This window comes from Artibeus jamaicensis, unplaced genomic scaffold, assembly GCF_021234435.1.
Source record: "Artibeus jamaicensis isolate MK-2021 breed Jamaican fruit bat unplaced genomic scaffold, CSHL_Jam_final contig_233, whole genome shotgun sequence".
In the NCBI taxonomy this organism is placed as follows: Eukaryota; Metazoa; Chordata; class Mammalia; order Chiroptera; family Phyllostomidae; genus Artibeus; species Artibeus jamaicensis.
Window position 1 is genome coordinate 53,451,346 of NW_026521486.1, and position 20,106 is coordinate 53,471,451.

Consider the following 20,106-nt stretch of genomic DNA (forward strand, 5'->3'; position numbering starts at 1 on the left):
TTACATCCTAATTTTGTCTCTGATTTCAAAATGGCAAAACCTTCGAAGCATATCTTTGAGAGCTGCTTTCACCTGCTGGTTCCTTAGAGTGTAAATGAAGGGGTTTAGTAATGGAGCAACAGAGGTATTGAGCACAGCTACACCTTTAGTTAAAGTCACCCTTTCCTTTGCTGAAGGTTTCACATACATAAAGATGCAACTCCCATAAGTAATTGAGATGACCACCATGTGTGAGGAACAGGTGGAGAAGGCCTTTGTTCGCTGTTGAACAGAAGGGAATTTTAGAATGGTTTTGATGATGTACGTGTAGGAGAGGACCACTAACAACAAAGTGACAACAAGTGTCACCACAGCTAAGACAAAGGCCATCAATTCTATAACCTGTGTATCTGTGCAAGAGAGCTGCAGTATAGGAGAAGAGTCACAGAGGAAGTGATCAATAGTTTTGGAATCACAGAAATCAAGCTTGAGTCCCAAGACCAAAGGAGGAAATATGATTAAAAATCCAGTTACCCAAGAGCAGACCACAAGCTGAGAGCACAATTTGCTGTTCATGATGGTGGAGTAATGCAGGGGTTTGCAGATGGCAGCATAGCGATCATAGGACATGGCAGCCAGAAGGTAAAATTCTGTACCTCCTAATAAAAGAAAAAAGAATAATTGACTTGCACAACCGTTGTAGGTAATTGTTTTGTCTCCCGTCAAAATGCTTATTAAGTATCGTGGAATGCAGACAGTTGTGAATGAAATCTCTAAGAAGGAGAAATTTCGGAGGAAGAAATACATTGGAGTCTTGAGATGGGGATCTATCATGGTCAGGAGGATGATAATTAAGTTCCCTGTCAGGCTCAAGATGTAGTTGAAAAACAGAAACAGGAAAATCACAATTTGCAACACAGGGTCATCTGTCAGTCCAAGCAAAACGAATTCTATTTCCGTTGACTTGTTCATTTCTTTTTTTTGTATCAAAGCTAGAGAAAACAAAAATTTAAACACATCTAAGAAAATAATTTTCTTTATTTTCAGCCATACAACGCTGCACATTCAGAAACTTATCAGTGTGCAAATATTTTCACAAATCTACTTTGAGTTCATCCAAATGAACATGTCCTCTAATGTCAGCCATCTTATAAAAATGCTGTGTATTTCTTCCTTGACAAGATTTTTTACTATATGGGGCCTATTGTCATTCAAAATTTAGCTGCACAATTTAATATTGATCAATAGCCCATTTTTCAAAGACTTTATCCTAAAAGACTGTGTAAATAGTTTCTATTTTCTATTTTCTGAATTCAGCAAATATTCCAAGTAATTTTATGCCATTGATTCATCACCAAGTTCCATTTTATATATCCTTTCTTACACTTTTGTATTATTTTCTTTCAATTTTAAAAATTCCATCTATTTGCCTATTCACATATTTTACCAGTGACCTTTAGATTCAACACTTAGAAAATTTCTGCTGCATCATCAACAATAACTCAAATCTGGATGGCTTGAGAAAGAAAACAAACAGAAAAACTGAAATTGGTCATCCTATATTATATTCCATTTTTACTGTACTCAATTTGTAATAGTTTTATATTACCTTCTTTGTGGTTGTGCAGATTACATTAAAATTGCCTTTAAAAACTACATCTTTTCATTGGAGTATAAAAGAATTTTAAGCACAGTTACAGTTTTTGTCACTGACTAGTATTATAGCAATATTCCATAGTTGCTCATTGTAATTTGTTTTTTTATTAATTATATTCTTTGTACTAGGGCAAAACTCTTTGTCTTAGCTAAATTTTCAAAATTGTCAGATGGTATTTTTAAGGGTTTCCATTTTTCTCATGTTTTAAAATACAAGATATAACAAAAAAATTAAAAATCAGGCATTTTTTTCTTATTAACTAAGTTATTCAAACATATTTCTCTGCTTTTCCAGATAATTTGAAATTATTTTACTCACACATCTTCTTTTTAAAGCTACTAAATCCTTAGAATATTTGTGTTAAACACCTGAATACTTCCACCAAATTTAATCTGCCCATTGTTCATAAATAATGATTGTCCTTGCAGTCCAACATAAATATTTTTATTTGACTGTTCCGTAAGTTTTTTTCATTAATCACTTTCCTTTCATTAAAATATAAATACACATTTTTATTCATTGTCTGTAGAATATTATGATGTAGTAGACTAAATTTACTATTAAAGACATTATTTTATTTCATCATCATTATCTTCTGAGTTTTGTTAATCACACCAACTGTTTTTAACCTTGAACTGGTATAAATATTTTATTGGATTTTCTAAAAGTGTGAAAAATACCTTCTACTTAATTTTTCTTTATGATTTATCTAATGCAGTTATGTTCATGGAATGATAAAGAAAATGAATTAGTGATTTTACATGTGAAAATATGTTAATATATTTATATATGTTCAAAACTACATTGTGTAGGAGTTTTTAATTCTCCATCAAAAGGAATAGATCCATAAGACAATTTAAAGACAAATTTAGTTTTCTTGTACTTCCAAATTATTTCTCTAATGTCCGAGTCAGAAAAAGACATGTTAAACTTATAACTTGACTTACCTTACACAGGGCATGTTGAGATTTCTTGCTTCATTATGGTATATAGTAGAATATATGAACTAAATAAATTAAAAGTGATGATAATCACTTCAGGATTTTATTCAATTATTAAAAGAATTTTTACAAAACCAATGTCTTCTTCAAAAGTATTCAAATAAAGGTAGGATATATTTTATTTATTTTTTAAAGTGTGCCCTATTTTCCCTGAAGTTTACACTCACAATACATCTCAGTATTCAAATACTAAAGAGCAGTGATGTATCTACATCATCCTCTCCAGTTTGGTTTAATGGTCACTAAATTTTTTAATCTTTAACTAGAAGTGTTACATCACAGATGATTAAAAGCTAGGAAAAAATACCAAACTTAAGTAGAGAAATTAAACATATCCCATAATTCTAACTAAATACTACCTTTTGGCTCAATAAAGACACAAGGGACCATACTGAAGTCAGAAAACAAGAATAGGTAAAATATTCCCCTAAGGGATTGCTATTCAGAAAGTACTATTTATAGGCCAATAAAAAATTTCACCCCGTTTTTTTCACTTTTTAATCTGGAAAATATGAAATGAAAACATAAATTATTCCATAGGCTAAAGACAATATGGAAACCCTCCTGGTCTATTTTCTAGCATGTCTAATAAGAAACCTTCTTTTGCTTTAATATATAATGAAAGTAATAACAACAATAATAATAATAGTAATAATTAGCCTGTAGTAGATTTTGGGGAGTTTTTTGTTTTTAAATTAAATTTATTTTGGTGACATTGGCTAATAGTATCCTATAGGTTTCAAGAGTACATTTTATGGTAAATGATCTGTTTGTTACATTCTGTGCCCTGCACCCAAAGTCACATCACCTTCATCACCACATACTGTTACTCTTTTGAATGTGTATACCCAGATGCCAGAGCACCCCATTTGTTGATGAGCAGATGTTTGTAATTTGATGAAGTCCAGTTTATCAATTACTTGCTTTGGGGATTGCGCTTCTGACCATGTTCACAACCAAGAGTTTTCTCTCCAATTTCTGCAACCACACACCAGTCATGTCCCCAGTATGTCTCAGACCCATGGGCCACAGACACACCCACCATCACGCTCCTTCCCTCTTCCTCCTGGAAAGTTGCCTTCAGCCTCCATGTCCCAGGCCATGCTATGTGTGTTTTAATACTGCAAATGAATTCAATCTTAACTTAAGTATTTTAACTCTATATTACTAAAATAAGTTTGAGGGTTTTTTTTTTTATTTTAAGAGAGTGGAGGGTTTTGCTTTATTTTGTCCTGTTTTGTTTTGTTTGAAATATGTGTGGGGGAAATACCTATGATATAGCACATTTACATTATGACATGAAGACCTATTCAAGAGAATTCAAATATCTAAACATTTGAAGGTTCTGTTCCAAGTAAGTAAAATGGACTGGTTATATATATCTGTAAATTATTATGAAATAAAGTCCCAGACAATTTTGTCATAGTACAAAACATCAACAAAAAGAAATAAAAATATTTTTCCAACACCATGTATCAAATAAACTATCTTTAGCCCATTATATGTGCTTGCCTCCTCTGTCAAATATTAATTGACTAAAAAGGCATGAGTTTACTTCTGGGCTTTCTATTCTATTCCATTTATATATGTGTCTGTTTTTATGCCATTATAATGCTATTTTGATTACTATGACCTCATAGTACAGTTTTGATATTAGGTAGCATTATTACTCCAACTTTGTTCTTCTTTCTCAAGATCGCTATTGCTATTTGGGGCCTTTTGTGGTTTCATATACATTTTTGAAATATCTGTTCTATTTTGTGAAATACATCATTGGTATTTTGATAGAAATTCCAATGAACTTATAGACTGTTTTGGGTAATATAGACATTTTAATGATGATAATTCTTCCTATTTATGAATACAGTATACATTTCCACTTATTTGTATCTTCTTGAATTTCTTTCTTCAGTGTCTCATAATTTTCTGAGTACAGGTCTTTTACATTCTGGTTAAATTTACTCCAAGGTATTTATTATTTGTTGTTGTTGTTCAGTTACAGTTATCCCACTTTTTCCCTGCAGCTCTCCCCTGCCCCACTCACAACCCCCTTCACTCCCACAGTCAATCCACACCCTGTTCTCCATGCCCAAGGGTCTTTATACATGTTCCTTGACTTCCCTCTCCCCTTATTTTCCCAATAACTTCACTACCCCTCTCTTCTGGTCACTGTCAGTTTACTCTTTATTTCCATGTCTCTGGTTATATTTTGCTTACTTGTTTGTTTTCTTCATTAGGTTCATTAGTTGAGATCATATGGTATATATCTTTCACTGCCTAGCTTATTTCACTTAGCATAATGCTCTCTAGTTGCATCCATGTTGTCATGAAGGGTAGGAGCTCCTTCTTTCTTTCTGCTGTGTAATATTCCATTGTGTAAATATACCACAGTTTTTTTATCTACTCATCTACTGATGAACACTTAGGTTGCTTCCAGCAGTTCGCTATTGTAAATTGTGCTATGAATATTGGGACACATAGGTTTTCTTGTAATGGTGGTTCAAGATTCTTAGGGTATAGTCCCAGCAATGGAATTGCCATGTCAAGAGGCAAAAGTTAAAAAAATTCCACTTTCACTTTTCTGAGGAAATTCCATACTGTTTTCCGCAGTGGCTATCCCAGTCTGCATTCCCACCAACAGTGCACTAGGGTTCCCTTTTCTCCACAACCTCACAAGCACTTGTTTGTTGATTTCTTCATGATGGCTATTCTGGCCACTGTGAACAAGTATCTCATTGTGATTTTAATTTGCATCTCTCTGATGGCTAGTGATGCTGAGCATTCTTTCATATGACTCTGGGTCTCTGTATATTCCCCTTGGATAAGTGTTTGTTCAGGTCCTCTGCCCCTTTTTTAATTGGGTTGTTTGTCTTCCTGGAGTGGAGTTGTGTGAGTTCTTTATATACTTTGAAAATCAAACCCTTGTCCAAAGTATCATTTGCAAATACAGTTTTCCATACAGGTTCCCTTTTCATTTTGGTGATGTTTTCTTTAGACATGCAGAAGCTTGTTATTTTGATGAGGTCCCATTTGTTTATTCTTTCCTTTATGTCCCTTGCTCTAGGGTACATATCAGTGAAAATATTGCTGTGTGGAATACCTGAGATTTTCCTGCCTATGTTCTCCTCTAGTACTTTTATGGTGTCACAATTTATATTTAGGTCTTTTATCCATCTTGAGTTTTTTTAGTATACAGTGTAAGTTGTTTGCTTAGTTTAATTTTTTCATGTACCTTCCAGATCTCCCAATGCCATTTATTGAAGGGGCTATTTTTACTCCATTTTATATTTCTGCCTCCTAGGTCTAATATTAATTGACCATAGAGATATGGTTTTAGTTCTGAGGTCTCTATTTGGTTCCATTGATCCATGTGCCTGTTCTTATGCCAGTACCAGATTGTTTTGATTACCATAGCCTTGTAATATAGTTTGATGTCAGGTATTATGATCCCTCCTGCTTTGTTCTCCTTTCTCAAAATTGCTGAGGCTCATTTAGGTCATTTATGGCTCCATATACCTTGTTAAAATATTTGTTCTAAATCTGTAAAGTATATCATTGTTATTTTAATAGGCATTGTGTTGAATTTATAAATTGCTTTGGGTAGTATGGACATTTTAACAATGTGAGTTCTTTCAATCCATTAACATGGTATATGCTTCCATTTATTCTTTCTTCCTTAATATCTTTCTTCATTGTTGTATGGTTTTCTCAGAACAGGTCTTTTGCCTCTTTAGTTAAGTTTATTCTTATTTTATTATTGTTGTTGTTATACTAAATAGGATTTTTTTCACAATTTCTGTATCTGACATCTCAATGTTAGTATATAAAAATGCCTTTGATTTCTGAGTATTGACTTTGTATCTGGCTATTTTGCCAAATTCACTTATTCGGTCACTTAGGGGTTTTTTTCGTGTGTGTGTGTGGAGTCTACAGGATTTTAGGTTCATTGTCATGCCTTCTACAAATATCAACACTTTTACTTCCTCTTTTTCCAATCCGGATGCCTTTTATTTCTTTTTCTTGTCTGATTGCTGTGGCTAGAACTTCCCATACTATATTAAATAGAAGTGATGAAAGCAGATCCCCTTGCTTTGTTACTGATCTTAGGGCAAAATCTTTTTGTTTTTGCCTATTGTGTATGATGTTGGTTGTAGTTTTCTTGTATATGACCTTTATTTGTTGAAGTATGCTTCTTCTACTTCCACTTTAGTGAGTATTTTATCATAAATAAGTGTTGTACTTTATCAAAACCTTTTTCAGCATCTATTGATGTGATCATGTGGTTTTTGATTTTCATCTTGTTTATGTGATGTATTACATATGTTGATTTGTGTATATTGTACCTGTCTTGCATCCCTGAGGTGAATTCCACTTGATCATGGTGAATGATTTGTTTTAATGTGTTGCTGGATCCAGATTGCCAATATTTTGTTGAGGATTTCAGCATTTATGTTCATGAGAGATACTAGCTTTTCTTTTGTGTTTTTACATGGTTTTATAATTAGGATAATGCTGGCTTCATAAAAAGAGTTTGGGGATTTTCCTCTTCTTGCATTGTTTGGAACAGTTTGAGAAGTATAAAAATTAGCATTTCCCTAAATATTTGATAAAATTCTCCTGTGAATCAGTCCTGTCCAGGGTTTTTGTGTGTTGGTAGTTTTTTTTATTACTGCTTCAGTTGTGCTAGTTTTTACTGTGTTATTCATCCTCTGCTTCTTCTTGACTCAGTTTTGTAGGATTATATGTTTCTGGAAAGTTTCGAAGCAATTGTTTTCTTAATTTTCCTTTCTAGCATTCCATTATTGGCATATAAAAAATACAATTGATTTCTGGATATTCATTTTGTATCATGCTACATTGCTGACTTCATTAATCAGTTTTAGTAGTTTCTTGGTGGAATCATTGAGGTTCTTTATATACAGTATAATGTATCCTGCAAATAATGACAGTTTTATTTTTTCTTTTCAATGTGAATAACCTTTATTTCTTCTTCTTGTCTGCTTGCTCTGGCTAAGACTTCCAGTACCATGTTTAATAAGGGAGCTGGAAGCAGACATCGCTGCCTTGTTCCTTATCTTAAGAGAAACACTCATTGTTTTGCCCACTGAGTATGATGCTAGCAGTGGGTTTATCATATATGTCTTTACTATGTTTATGTTTGTTCCCTCTATTCTCACCTTTCTGAATGTTTTACCATAAATGGGTCCTAGATTTAATCAAATCTTTTCTGCATCTATTAATATGATTATGAAGTTTCTATTCTTCATTTAGTTTATGTGATGTATGACATTTATTGATGTGAATGTTGCACCAACCTTGCATCCCCAAATAAGTCCCACTTGATTATGGTGTCTCATCTCTTTGGACCACCTACTCATGCACCACACAAGAATAAATTCAAAATGGATTAAAGACAAACATTAGACTAAAAACCATAAAAATCCTAGAAGAAAACATAGGCATTAAACTCTCAAACATTGTTCATAGCAATCTTTTTTCTGATATATCTCCTTGGTCAAAGGAAACAAAAGAGAAAATAAACAAGACTACATCAAACTAAAAAAATGTTGCACAGCAAAGGAAATCATCAACAATATAGTGGTCCCAAAGATGGCAGCAAGAGAAGTGGGGGCTGAACCCACTTGCTCATACACCCAACTGGAACACCTCAGATTTTCTGAAGAACAGAGTAAACATCCAATGGAATCCCAGCTTAAATGAAGTTTAGAAGCCAAAGATTGCAGAAGGCATTAAAAAAACAGATGGTAAGGAATTGAGTAAGGACAGTAAAGTCCCTGCATCCTGCATGGAGACCAAGGCTGCTGCAGTGCCAGCCTGGCACCTGGTGCCAGGGTTGGCAGCTACTGCAGAAGCTTTGGAGAGGATCTGACCAGCAATTGCCAAAGCAGGAAGGCAGCCTGCACCAGGAGAGACCTGGATACTCAAAGTTGCAGAGTGTAATAAAGATGCAGTGGAAGAATCACAGAGGTGCTGTTTCCCTGCTGGGACAGTGGTCACATGGCTAGGACAGTACCAGAGAAATCGTGGAGTTGGGTGATACCTGGAGATGGGAGAAGAGTTTGGCCATGAGGGTCCCTGACCCAGATAGTCTCCAGACTGGTCAGAATGTTGGGCGGTATAAAAAGCCAGGCACCTGTTAAGAATGGCAGATGCAAACAAGAGGAATTTACTCAAATAAGGCTCTCAGCTGCTGTTTAAGGAACTCTCATGCCTGGACAGGCCAGCCAAGAGGGAGGAGGTGGGGTGCAATTTGCTCCAAATCAGGGCACCACACAGACTGATCAAAGTGGGCAGCAGGGGCTCAGAAGGGTAGCAATCCCCAGATCTTTTTAGCTCCCTATTAAATTAATAGGGAACTGAAGGGACTTTGCAAGTAAGCAGTGCCCAGACCAGCAAAGAGGGAGGAGGAATGTGAGTTGCTCCCACTCAGTACACCTCATGGACTAATCAAAGGGTGGCACATCAAGGTGGATTAAGGCACCAGCCTGGTGCGTATTGACAGTTGGGGTCCTGAGCTAGAAGCTGGACACCTGTGAGTATTGGAGCCCAGACCAATCCCCCAATGCAGAACCACAGGGAAAAAACGAAGCCCAGCCCCCTCTGCTTGCAACAACCAGGAAGACCAGCAGGAGGTGTTGGTTTTTTTTCTGTTTTCCTGCAAGTGTATGACAATAAAACCTGGAGTTGTGAAAGAATCAAATACAGATCCAGAGAGAAATAAGAAGGCTAATGCCAAAATTTGAGACAAAATTCACTTTCCTATGCTACATAACTAGCATTTTATTTTGTACTTTTTTACTTTTATTTTTTATTATTTTTATTATTATCTTATTTTATTTCTCTTTCTTCTGTGTAGTTTTCTTTGTTTGACTTCATTGTTTGACTGACTTTCCTTGTTCTTTTCATATTGCATTTTAACTTCCCTTCCTTCTATCATATTCCCATAGCACACTACTCTTGGTCTTTTACTTATTGTTCTTTATTTTCAGATATATATTTCTTTCCATATTATTGTTTCAATTCTCACACACTACAGTCTCTTTCCCTGGTCCTGGTCCATTGTACTATCTTCCTGAGCTGTATTACTGTTGGGGTTAACTTCATTGTCTCACACACTACACCAAATTTCTATCTCTTACTCTCACTGTATTATACCATCTAATGTAGCATAAACGACCCACTTTCTGGAGTCAGCTCACATTCTTTTGCCCCTCCAATAAGAGTCTTATCTCTGTTTCTCCTTTTACAAAAAGTGGCTACTTGGATAAACTGTCATGGTTATTGCTGTACTTCTCCAAAGGATTTCCTGTCTGTTCTATGCTTGTTGGTACTTTAAATCTCATAGAATACTCAACCACTGTCATAATCCGCTTCACCTTTGCCCTGCCCCAGATCACATACAAGATAAGGCGGGACTTGAGAATACCAGTAAACCTGATGGAGAAAAGATCCCAAGAACAAAGGAGCCACCAACAGGCAAAACCCAAGTACAACTCGAAAGCCCACTTGAACAGAAAAAAATGGGTCAACACCAGAGCATCCAGACAAGGAGATCAAAGAGACCATACCACTGACTCCCAGGAAACTCCTACCAAATAAGTTCACCCTACAAAGACAGCTAGCAAAGCAGAGCATCAATAATTATAAAAACAAACAAAGTCACCTAAAATGGGGAGACAAAGAAAGAACCTGCAATCAAAATGAATGGAAGACTCCCCACTAAAAGAGCTAAATGAAATGGAGGCAAGCAAACTACCAAATATTGAATTCAAAAGGATGGTTATAAGGATGTTCAAGGAACTCAGATAACTACAAAGAACTGAGTGAGAACTACAACAGTATGAAAAAAGGAAATGGAAACTATAAACAGGAAACAGAAAGAAATGAGAAATATAATTTCTGAAATTAAAAAAAATGCACTAGATGGAATTACAATCAAGCTGGGTGAAGCAGAGGACCCAATCAGTGAGCTGGAAGACAAAGTAGAAAGAAATACCAAGGTAGAGCAGCTGCACAAAAAGACAAAAAATATGACAATAGCTTAAGAGCACTGCAAGACATGAAATGCAACATCATTCTAATCACAGGACTACCAGAAATAAAAGAAGAGGATCAAGGAATATAAAACCTGTTTGAAAAAATGATACAAAACTTTTCAAACCTGGACAGGGGAAAAATCACTCAAGTTCAGGAAGTACAGAGGGTTCCAATGAAGATGAACCCAAATAGTCCTGCTCCAAGATACATCATAATGGAAAAAGCCAAGTTTTAGAGACAAAGAGAGAATCCTAAAAGCAGCAAGAGAGAAACAAGAAGTAATATACAAAGGGGTTCAGATAAGGGTAGCGGTTGATTTCTCAACAGAAATACTCCAATCCAGGAGAGAATGCCAATAAATATTCTAAGTAATGAAAAGCCAAGGCCAGTGACCAAGGCTACCCCACCAACAAGGCTCTCAATTAAAATGGAAGACAAAATAAGAAGTTTCTCAGACAAACAAAGCTGAAAGAATACACCTCCCCCAAGCCAGTGCTGCAAGATATGCTAAAGGGACTGCTATAAGAAGAGGAAGGAAAGGGGTGATACAGAGAGGAACACAAGTACAAACTGGGAAAAATGGATAAGTAGCTATCAATAATAACCTTAAATGTTAATGGATTAAATGTTTTCATCAAAAGTCAGGATAGCTTAATGGATAAGAAAATATGACTCACACATATGCTGCCTAGAAGAGACCCACCTCAAAAAAAAAAAAAAAAAAAAAAAAAGATCAACACAGACTTAAAGTAAAGGGGTGGGAAAAATATTCCAAGCAAATGGTAAGGAAAAAAAAACTAGGAAGCAATACTTATATCAGACAAAATAGACTTCAAAACAAAAGCCATAAAAAGAGACACTGAAGGAAACTCCATAATATTCAAGGGAAGAATCCATCAAGAAGACATAAACATTTCAAACATATATGCACCCAACATAGGAGGACCCAAATATATAAGCAAAATCTTGAAGGATTTCAAGAAAGATATAGAAAGCAACACACTTATACTAGAGTTTTTAATACCCCACTGTCAAAAATAGATAGATCTTCCAAACTAAATATCAACAAGCATATTGTGGCATTGAACAATGCTCTAGATCGAATTGACTTATATATATATAAGTATATATATATATATAACCTTTCATCACAAAGAAGAAAAATATACATCCCTTTCAAATTCAAATGGAACATTTTTAAAGATAGACCACATAATAGGACGCAAAACAAGCCTCAACAAATTCAAGAAAATTGAAATCATATCAAGCATTTTCTCGGACCATAAGGGCCTGAAACTAGAAACCAACTCCAAGGAAAAAACTCACAAACACTCAAATTCATGGAGATTGAATAGCATACTATTAAACAATGAATGGTTTAATAATGAGATCAACAAAGAAATCAAAAAATTTCTTCAAACAAATTAAAATGAACACACAACAGTCCAAAACTTATGGGACACAGCAAAGGCAGTCCTGAGAGGGAACTTATAGTAATACAAGCCTGCCTAAAAAAAATAGAAACATTTTAAATAAACAACCTAATGGCACACGTACAAAACTGGAAAACCAACAAAAAACAAAGCCTAGAGTAACTAGAAGGAAGGAAATAATCAATATCAGAGCAGAATTAAACGACATACAGAATAAAACAACAATCCAAAGGATCAGTAAATCCAAGAGCTTGTTCTTTGAAAAGATAAAATCAACAAGGTTTTAAGTGGACTCATCAAGAAATAAAGGGAGTGGGAAGTGTCTCCAACAACAAGTGTGCAAAATATTCTCTAGCACAAATATGTAGTCATAAAGTTGCTGGGTCATCAACTAATGCGTGCTTGATTTTATGGTGGACAGACAGTTGTATAAACCCTGCATTTGTATCACAGTCTCAAAACTTTATATATTCATTTCAGTTCATGTTGCATGGAGTATAACAGAAGCCTTTTGGGTGAAAAAAATTGACACTTGGTAACCCTCAAAAAAAAAAAAAGAATTAAGCACCTAGAATCAAGTGGGGAAACAAAATAGAAAAATCAGAAAAGATAGCCAGACATGTAGGATTAGAGTGAAAAGCTCTAACATATGTTCATTGGATCTTAAGAAGGAAAGAAGGGACTGAGGTAGCAGCAATATTAAGAACTAATGGGTGATCAAATTTGAAAAATAAATTTTATACAGATTTAACATGTAAAAAAATATTTTCTCAGCTTGTCACTATAGGATAAATACATAAGGACTTTTTTAGTCCTGCACAATAATAAAAAATTTATCTGTTCTTCAAAGAGGGAGAGAGAGAGAATAAGTGAGAAAATTTTCCAAACTGTTCAGAGATATCAATACATAGATTCAGTGAGTCTTGGGAACCCAAGCAGGATAAATACACAAACACTTAGACACATCTAATAAAATAGCTGAAAACCACAGTCAAAGAGAAAATCTTAAAAATAGCAAGAAGACAAGTTACCTTCAAAGGAACAAAAATATATCAGATTTCTCAATAGAAACAACAAAAATTAGAAGACAAAATATATTCAAAATACTGAGAAAATAAGAACCAACCTCTCAAACAACCAATCCATAAGCTAACCATGTTTTCCAGCAATTGTTCTAGAATAGTCAGAATTTGGACTGCCAGATACCTATGTTTTGCCCCCTACTCTAATACAGGAACAGCCCCCCCCCAAAAGCCAAATATGTTCCAAACCAATAACATGAGATGTCCTGTTTCTAATTAGTCCATTTCTGGCTTCCCATGCTAAAAACCTCTCATTAGAACACACCTGACTACTTCCCTTTTTCTCACTATAAGCTTTCATGCTCTTGTGACTGCTTTTCAGTCTCTCCCCAATACAAGTGATTATGGATAATTCCCTCACGATAGCAAGCTCTGAATTGCTCTTGTTTAGGTGCTGTTTTAATATTCCCATATTTTGAAAAATAAAGCCCCCAAAACAATGTGAGAGGTTTTTAGTATGTGTTAATCCTTGGCTTCAACTAAACAAGTTCATACTATATTTTAATATATCATAATAATTTTAAAGGAGCCCATTTAAGACAATTGATATACCAACTTTCAGTCATTCTAATGTAGCCAATAAATCAGGTATTCTAACTATATAACAATAGAGTGGTTTCTATTTTGTATATCCTTAATCCGGAACACTCATGAGCTACAGCATTAGACTTATAAATGCATAATATATATAACTTACGAAACTCATATCTATTAATGGCCAAGTTGATGCATAATAATGTATCAGTATTGGCCCACTAATTGTGACAAATGTACAGTACGAATGGAAGATGTCAATAATAGAAAAAGCTGTGTGGGGTATAGAAAATCTCTATATAGTCTTTGTACTTTTTTGTAAATCTAAATTGATTATAATATAGTTTATTAAATCCCTGACCAGTGTGGCTCAAAAAAAAATAAATAAATAAAGGGAGTGGACCCAAATAAATAAAATCAATATGAAACAGGAGAGATTACAACTGATACCACAGAAATACAAAGGGTGGTACGAAAACACTACAAACAATGATACACCAAGAAATTTGAAAACCTAGGTGAAATGGACAAATTTCTAGAAAAATATAATCTCCCAAAACTGAATGAAGAAGAAAGCTTGAACAGACTAACAGCTAGTGAAATCAAAGTGGTAATCAAAAAACTGCCAGCACACAAAAGCCCTGGACCAGATGGTTTCTGAGGAGATTTTACAAAACAATTAAGAAAGAGGTAGATCCTTCCGCCAAGATGGAGGTATATGCGGATGTGCCGTTCCTTCACACCAACCAAGTTTAAAGACAACTAAATATTAGCCATAGAAAACACAGCCAGAACACAGAAAATTGAACTTTTCGGAAGTCCGTTAACAACAAATTCTTCAGCCTGACCGGTAAGGGGCGAAACCAGAGGCTGGTGAAGCGCGGTTGCACAGGAGGACTCCCTCAGACACTCAGGTGCGCGAATCCCAGGCGCAGGGTTGGACCTAGTGAGCGACCCAGCGAGCAACCAGGCGAGAGACCGCGGGGGAGACAGCGGGGGGAGCGGTGCTGCCATGTTGACTGTGGTCGTGCATTTGTGCGCAGGTGGACAGGCAAGGGAGTAGGCGGTTGGACCGACCCAGCGGGTCCCCGCAGCAAGCGGCAGTGGAGGACGCCGCCATTTCCCTGCCATGACCCCACCTCCACATACAGCGTCATAACCCAGCGACTCTGAGTGGCCCGGCCCAGGTGAACCACCTAAGGCGCTGATCCTCGCCCAGCTGTGAGAAACAGCAGAGGGGGTCGCCATTTCCCCGCTCTGACCATGCCCCCACATACAGCATCACAAACCAGCGACCTGGGAGTCCAAGGCGCCGCTTCTCACACTTAAAGGGCCAGAACAGACCAAAAATGGTGCAAGAAGATCTCAAAGCCCCAGAGTCCATAGATCTAAGCAATGAAGAAATAGCAAAACTCTCAGACCCACAGTTTAAAACACTGGTCATCAGGATCTTCACAGAACTGGTTGATTATAGCCACAAATTAGACAAATATATGAAGGCGAAACTAATTGAAATGAATGGAATTGCACAGGACACCAATAGCAATGAAAAGGAAACTGGGACTCAAATCAATGGAGTGGACCAGAAGAAAGCAAATAATGGCCAAACAGAAAAGAGTCAAGAAGCAAGAATTCAAACAAATGAGGAGAGTCTTAGGAACCTCCAGGACATCTTTAAATGCTCCAATATCCGAATTGTAGGGGTACCAGAAGGGGGAAAGGCACAGCCACCAGTGGAAAACTTAGTTGAACAAATAATAAAGGAGAATTTCCCCAATCTGGCAACGCAAATAGACTTCCAGGAAATCCAGGAAGCTCAGAGAGTCCCAAAGAAGTTGGACCCAAGAAGGAACACACCAAGGCACATCATAATTACATTAGCCAAGATTAAAATGAAGGAGAGAGTCCTAGAAGCAGCAAGAGCTAAGGGGACAGTCAGTCACCTACAAAGGAGTTCCCATCAGACTGTCAGCGGATTTCTCAAAAGAGACCTTACAGGTAAGAAGGGGCTGGAAAGAGGTATTCCAAGTCATGAAATCTAAAGACCTACAACCAAGATTGCTCTATCCAGCAAAACTTTCATTTAGAATGGAAGGACAGATAAGGTGCTTCTCAGATAAGATCAAATTCAAGGAGTTCATCATCACCAAGCCCTTATTATATGAAATGTTAAAGGGACTTATCTAAGAAAAAGAAGTTAAAAAAACATGAACAGTGAAAGGACAACAAACTCACAGTTATTAACAACCACACCTAAAACAAAAGCAAACTAAAAGGACAGCTAGATCAGGAGTGGAAACATAGAAATGAAGATCTCAAGGAGGGTTAGCAACAGGGGAGTGGGAGGAGGAGAAAGGGGGAGAAGGTACAAAAAATAAGTAGCATAGTCAGTAGATAGAAAATAGAAGGGGGGCAAGAATAGCATGGGAAATATAGAATCTAAAGGACTTGAGACACTTGGTCATAAACTAAAGGGGGGGTAATGGTGGGGATGGGGGGTAGGGTGGAGGGGAATGAAAGGGGGAATAGAACAACTGTAACAGCATAATCAATAAAATTTAAAAAAAAAAGAAAGAGGTAACCCCTAGTCTTCTCAGACTATTCTGAAAAATCCAAGAAGAGGGAACACTCCCAAATCATTTTATAAAGTCAGGATCATCCTAATTCCATAACCAGATAAAGACAAAACAAGGAAGGAAAACTACAGGCAAATATCACTGATAAATGTAGACCCTAAATCCTCAAGAAATTTTTGGCAAACCTCATCCAGCAATACATTAAAAATATCCTACACCATGAACAAATGAGGTTCATTCCAGGGATGCAAGGATGGTACAATATTCAGAAACCAATAAACATAATACATCACATAATCAAAAGGAAAGACAAAAATCACATGATCATATCAATAGATGAAGAAAAAGCATTTGACAAGGTACAGCAGCCACTTATAAAAACATTCAGTAAAGTGAGAGTAGAGGGAGCATACCTCAACATGATAAAGGCCACATATAATAAACCTACAGCCAACATCATACTCAATGGGAAAAAAATAAAAGCTTTCCCACTTAGATCAGGAACAACACAAGGATGTCCACTTCTACCACATCTATTCAATATAGTATTAGAAGTCCTTGCCACAGCAGAGAAGAAAAATAATAAAAGGCATTCAAATTGGAAAGAAAAAAGAAAAACTGTCATTCTTTGCAGATGACATGATAGTGTACATAGAAAACCCTACAGACTACACCAAAAACTACTCAACCTAATACTCAACCAAATTCACTAGTAGGTGAATTTGGCGAAACAGCAGGATTCACAGTCAATATTCAGAAATCAAAGGCATTTTTGTACACAATGAAATATCAGAAACAGAGATCTGGAAAATAATCAAATTTTCTGTGGCAACAAGAAAAATAAAGTACCTAAGAATAAACCTTACCAAGGAGGTAAAAGTTCTATACTCAGAAAACCACACAACACTGAAGAAAGAATATGATCTCACCTTTGACAGGAAGCTAAAGAATAAAACAAACAAGCAAACAGAATAAAAACAAAGACGCTGAAATAGAGAACAAGTGGGCAGCGACCAGAGGGGAGAGGGAAGGGAACTTAAGGGGAAAAAGGGGGAGGGATTTTGAGGAACAAGTATGAAAGACACAGAGATGAGGACTGGGGGTGGGGGGGAATGGGAGGGAGGGGGGAGACCGGGCGGGGGGGGGGGGGAAGGGAAAAAAAAAGAAAAAAAAATGTACTTGAAAAGTAACTAAATAAAAAAAAAAAGAAACCAATTGAATGGAAAAAAAAAGAAATTAAAGAAGACACAAATAAATGGAAGCATTTACCATCTTCATAGATTTGAAAAATTAACACCATCAACATGTCCATACTACCCAAAGCATTTTATAGATTCAATGCAATGTATATTAAAATACCAATGACATATTTCACAGATAAAGAACAAACATTTCAAGAATTTATATGGAACCAAAAAGGATCCCAAATAGCCTCAGCAATTTTGAGAAAGAAGAACAAACTGAAGGGATCACAATACCTGAAATCAAACTATAATACAAGGTCACAGTAATCAAAATAGTCTGGTACTTGCATAAGAACAAACCCATAGATCAGGGGAACAGAATAGAGATCCAAGAAGTAAACCCAAGTCTGACAAAGGGGTCAGAAGCAAATGGAGTAAATATAGCCTCTTCAACAAATGATGTTGGGAGACCTGGAGAGCTATATGCAAAAAAAAAAAATTAAACTCAATTATCAACTTACACAATACACAAAAATAAATTCAAGGAGGATAAAAGACTTAAATATAAGTCGCAACAATATAAAAGTCCTACAGAAGAACATAGGCAGAAAAAATCAGATACTTCACACAGCAATATTTTCACTGATGTGTCCCCTAGAGGAAGGAACATAAAGGAAAGAATAAACAAATGGGACTTCATCGAAATAAAAAGCTTCTACACAGCTAAAGAAAACAGCAGTAAAATGAAAAGGGAACCAACTGTATGGGAAAATATATTTGCAAGTGATACCTTGGACAAGGGTTTGGCCTCCAAAATATATGAAGAACTCACATGACTCCACTTCAGAAAGACAAACAACCCAATTAAAAAATGGGCAAAAAATTTGAACAGACACTTCTCCAAGGAGGACATAGAGAGAGCCCAGACACATGTGAAAGGATACTCAGCATCACTTGCCATCAGAGAGATGCGAATTAAAAACACAATTAATATCATTTCACACAGGTGAGAATGGCCATCATAAACAAATCAACAAACAAGTGTTGGCAAGGACACAGAGAAAGGGGAACACTAACACACTGATGGTGGAAATGCAGATTGTTACAACCACTGTGTTAAGCATTATGAAGAAGCCTCAAAAAATTAAAAATGCAACTGCCAGGTGACCCACTAATTTTATTTATTTTTTAATATATTTTATTAATTATGCCATTACAGTTGTTCTTTTTTTTTAATTTATTTATTTTTATTATTTTTAAAATTTTATTTAGTTACTTTTCAAGTACATTTTTTTTTTCTCTTCCCCCCCCCCGGTCTCCCCCCTCCCTCCCATTCCCCCACCCCCCCAGTCCTCATCTCTGTGTCTTTCATACTTGTTCCTCAAAATCCCTCCCCCTTTTTCCCCTTAAGTTCCCTTCCCTCTCCCCTCTGGTCGCTGCCCACTTGTTCTCTATTTCAGCGTCTTTGTTTTTATTCTGTTTGCTTGTTTGTTTTATTCTTTAGCTTCCTGTCAAAGGTGAGATCATATGGTATTTGTCCTTCAATGCCTGGCCTATTTCACTCAGCATAATGCTTTCCAGTTCCATCCATGTTGTTGCAAAAGGTAGTAGTTCCTTCTTTCTCTCTGCTGCATAAAATTCCATAGTGTATATGTACCACAATTTTTGGATCCATTCATTTACTGATGGGCACCTAGGTTGCTTCCAACTCTTGGCTATTGTAAATTGTGCTGCTATGAACATTGTGGTGCATAGGTTCTTTGAAATTGATGTTTTAGGATTCTTGGGGTATAATCCTAGCAGTGGAATTGCTGGGTCAAAAGGCAGGTCAATTTTTATTTTTCTGAGAAAATTCCATACTGTTTTCCATAATGGTTGTACCAGTCTACAATCCCACCAACAGTGAACTAAGGTCCCCTTTTCCCCACACCCTCTCCAACATTTGTTGTTTGTTGCTTTGTCTATTATAGCCATCCTGACTGGTGTAAAGTGGTATCTCATTGTGGTTTTAATTTGCATCTCTCTGATAGCTAACGATATTGAGCATCTCTTCATGTGTCTCTGGATATTCTGTATGTCCTCTTTAGAGAAGTGTCTGTTCAAGTCCTTTTCCCATTTTTTAATTGGGTTCGATGTCTTCCTAGAGTGGAGTCGTGTAAGTTCTTTGTATATTTTGGAGATTAAACCTTTGTCTGAGGTATCATTGGCAAATATGTTTTCCCATACAGTTGGTTGTCTTTTTAATTTAATACTGTTTTCTTTAGCCATGCAGAAGCTTTTTATTTTGATGAGATCCCATTTGTTTATTCTTTCCTTTATATTCCTTGCTCTAGGGCACATATCCGTAAAAATGTTGCTGCGTGGAATATCTGAGATTTTCTTGCCAATGTTCTCCTCTAGGACTTTAATGGTGTCATGGTTTATATTTAAGTCTTTTATCCACCTTGAATTTATTTTGGTGTATGGTGTAAGTTGGTGCTCAAGTTTCATTTTTTTGCACGTAGCTGTCCAGTTCTCCCAACACCATTTGCTGAAGAGGCTATCTTTACTCCATTTGATGTTACTGCCCCCTTTGTCGAATATTAATTGACTGTAGAGGGTT

At 36.2% G+C, this 20,106-nt stretch overlaps 1 protein-coding gene across 1 annotated transcript; it reads right to left on the minus strand.

Moving 5' to 3' along the window:
* LOC119036406 (olfactory receptor 6C6) lies at positions 1-951 on the minus strand. Its single transcript, XM_037128168.2, has one exon. The coding sequence runs from the start codon at positions 949-951 to the stop codon at positions 1-3; it is 951 nt and encodes a 316-aa protein (XP_036984063.2).
* Between the last annotated feature and the right edge of the window lie 19,155 nt (positions 952-20,106).

What these genes read in the sequence shown, in the direction of transcription:
- LOC119036406 (XM_037128168.2), bottom strand. Translation starts at nt 951, where the DNA reads ATGAACAAGTCAACGGAAATAGAATTCGTTTTGCTTGGACTGACAGAT.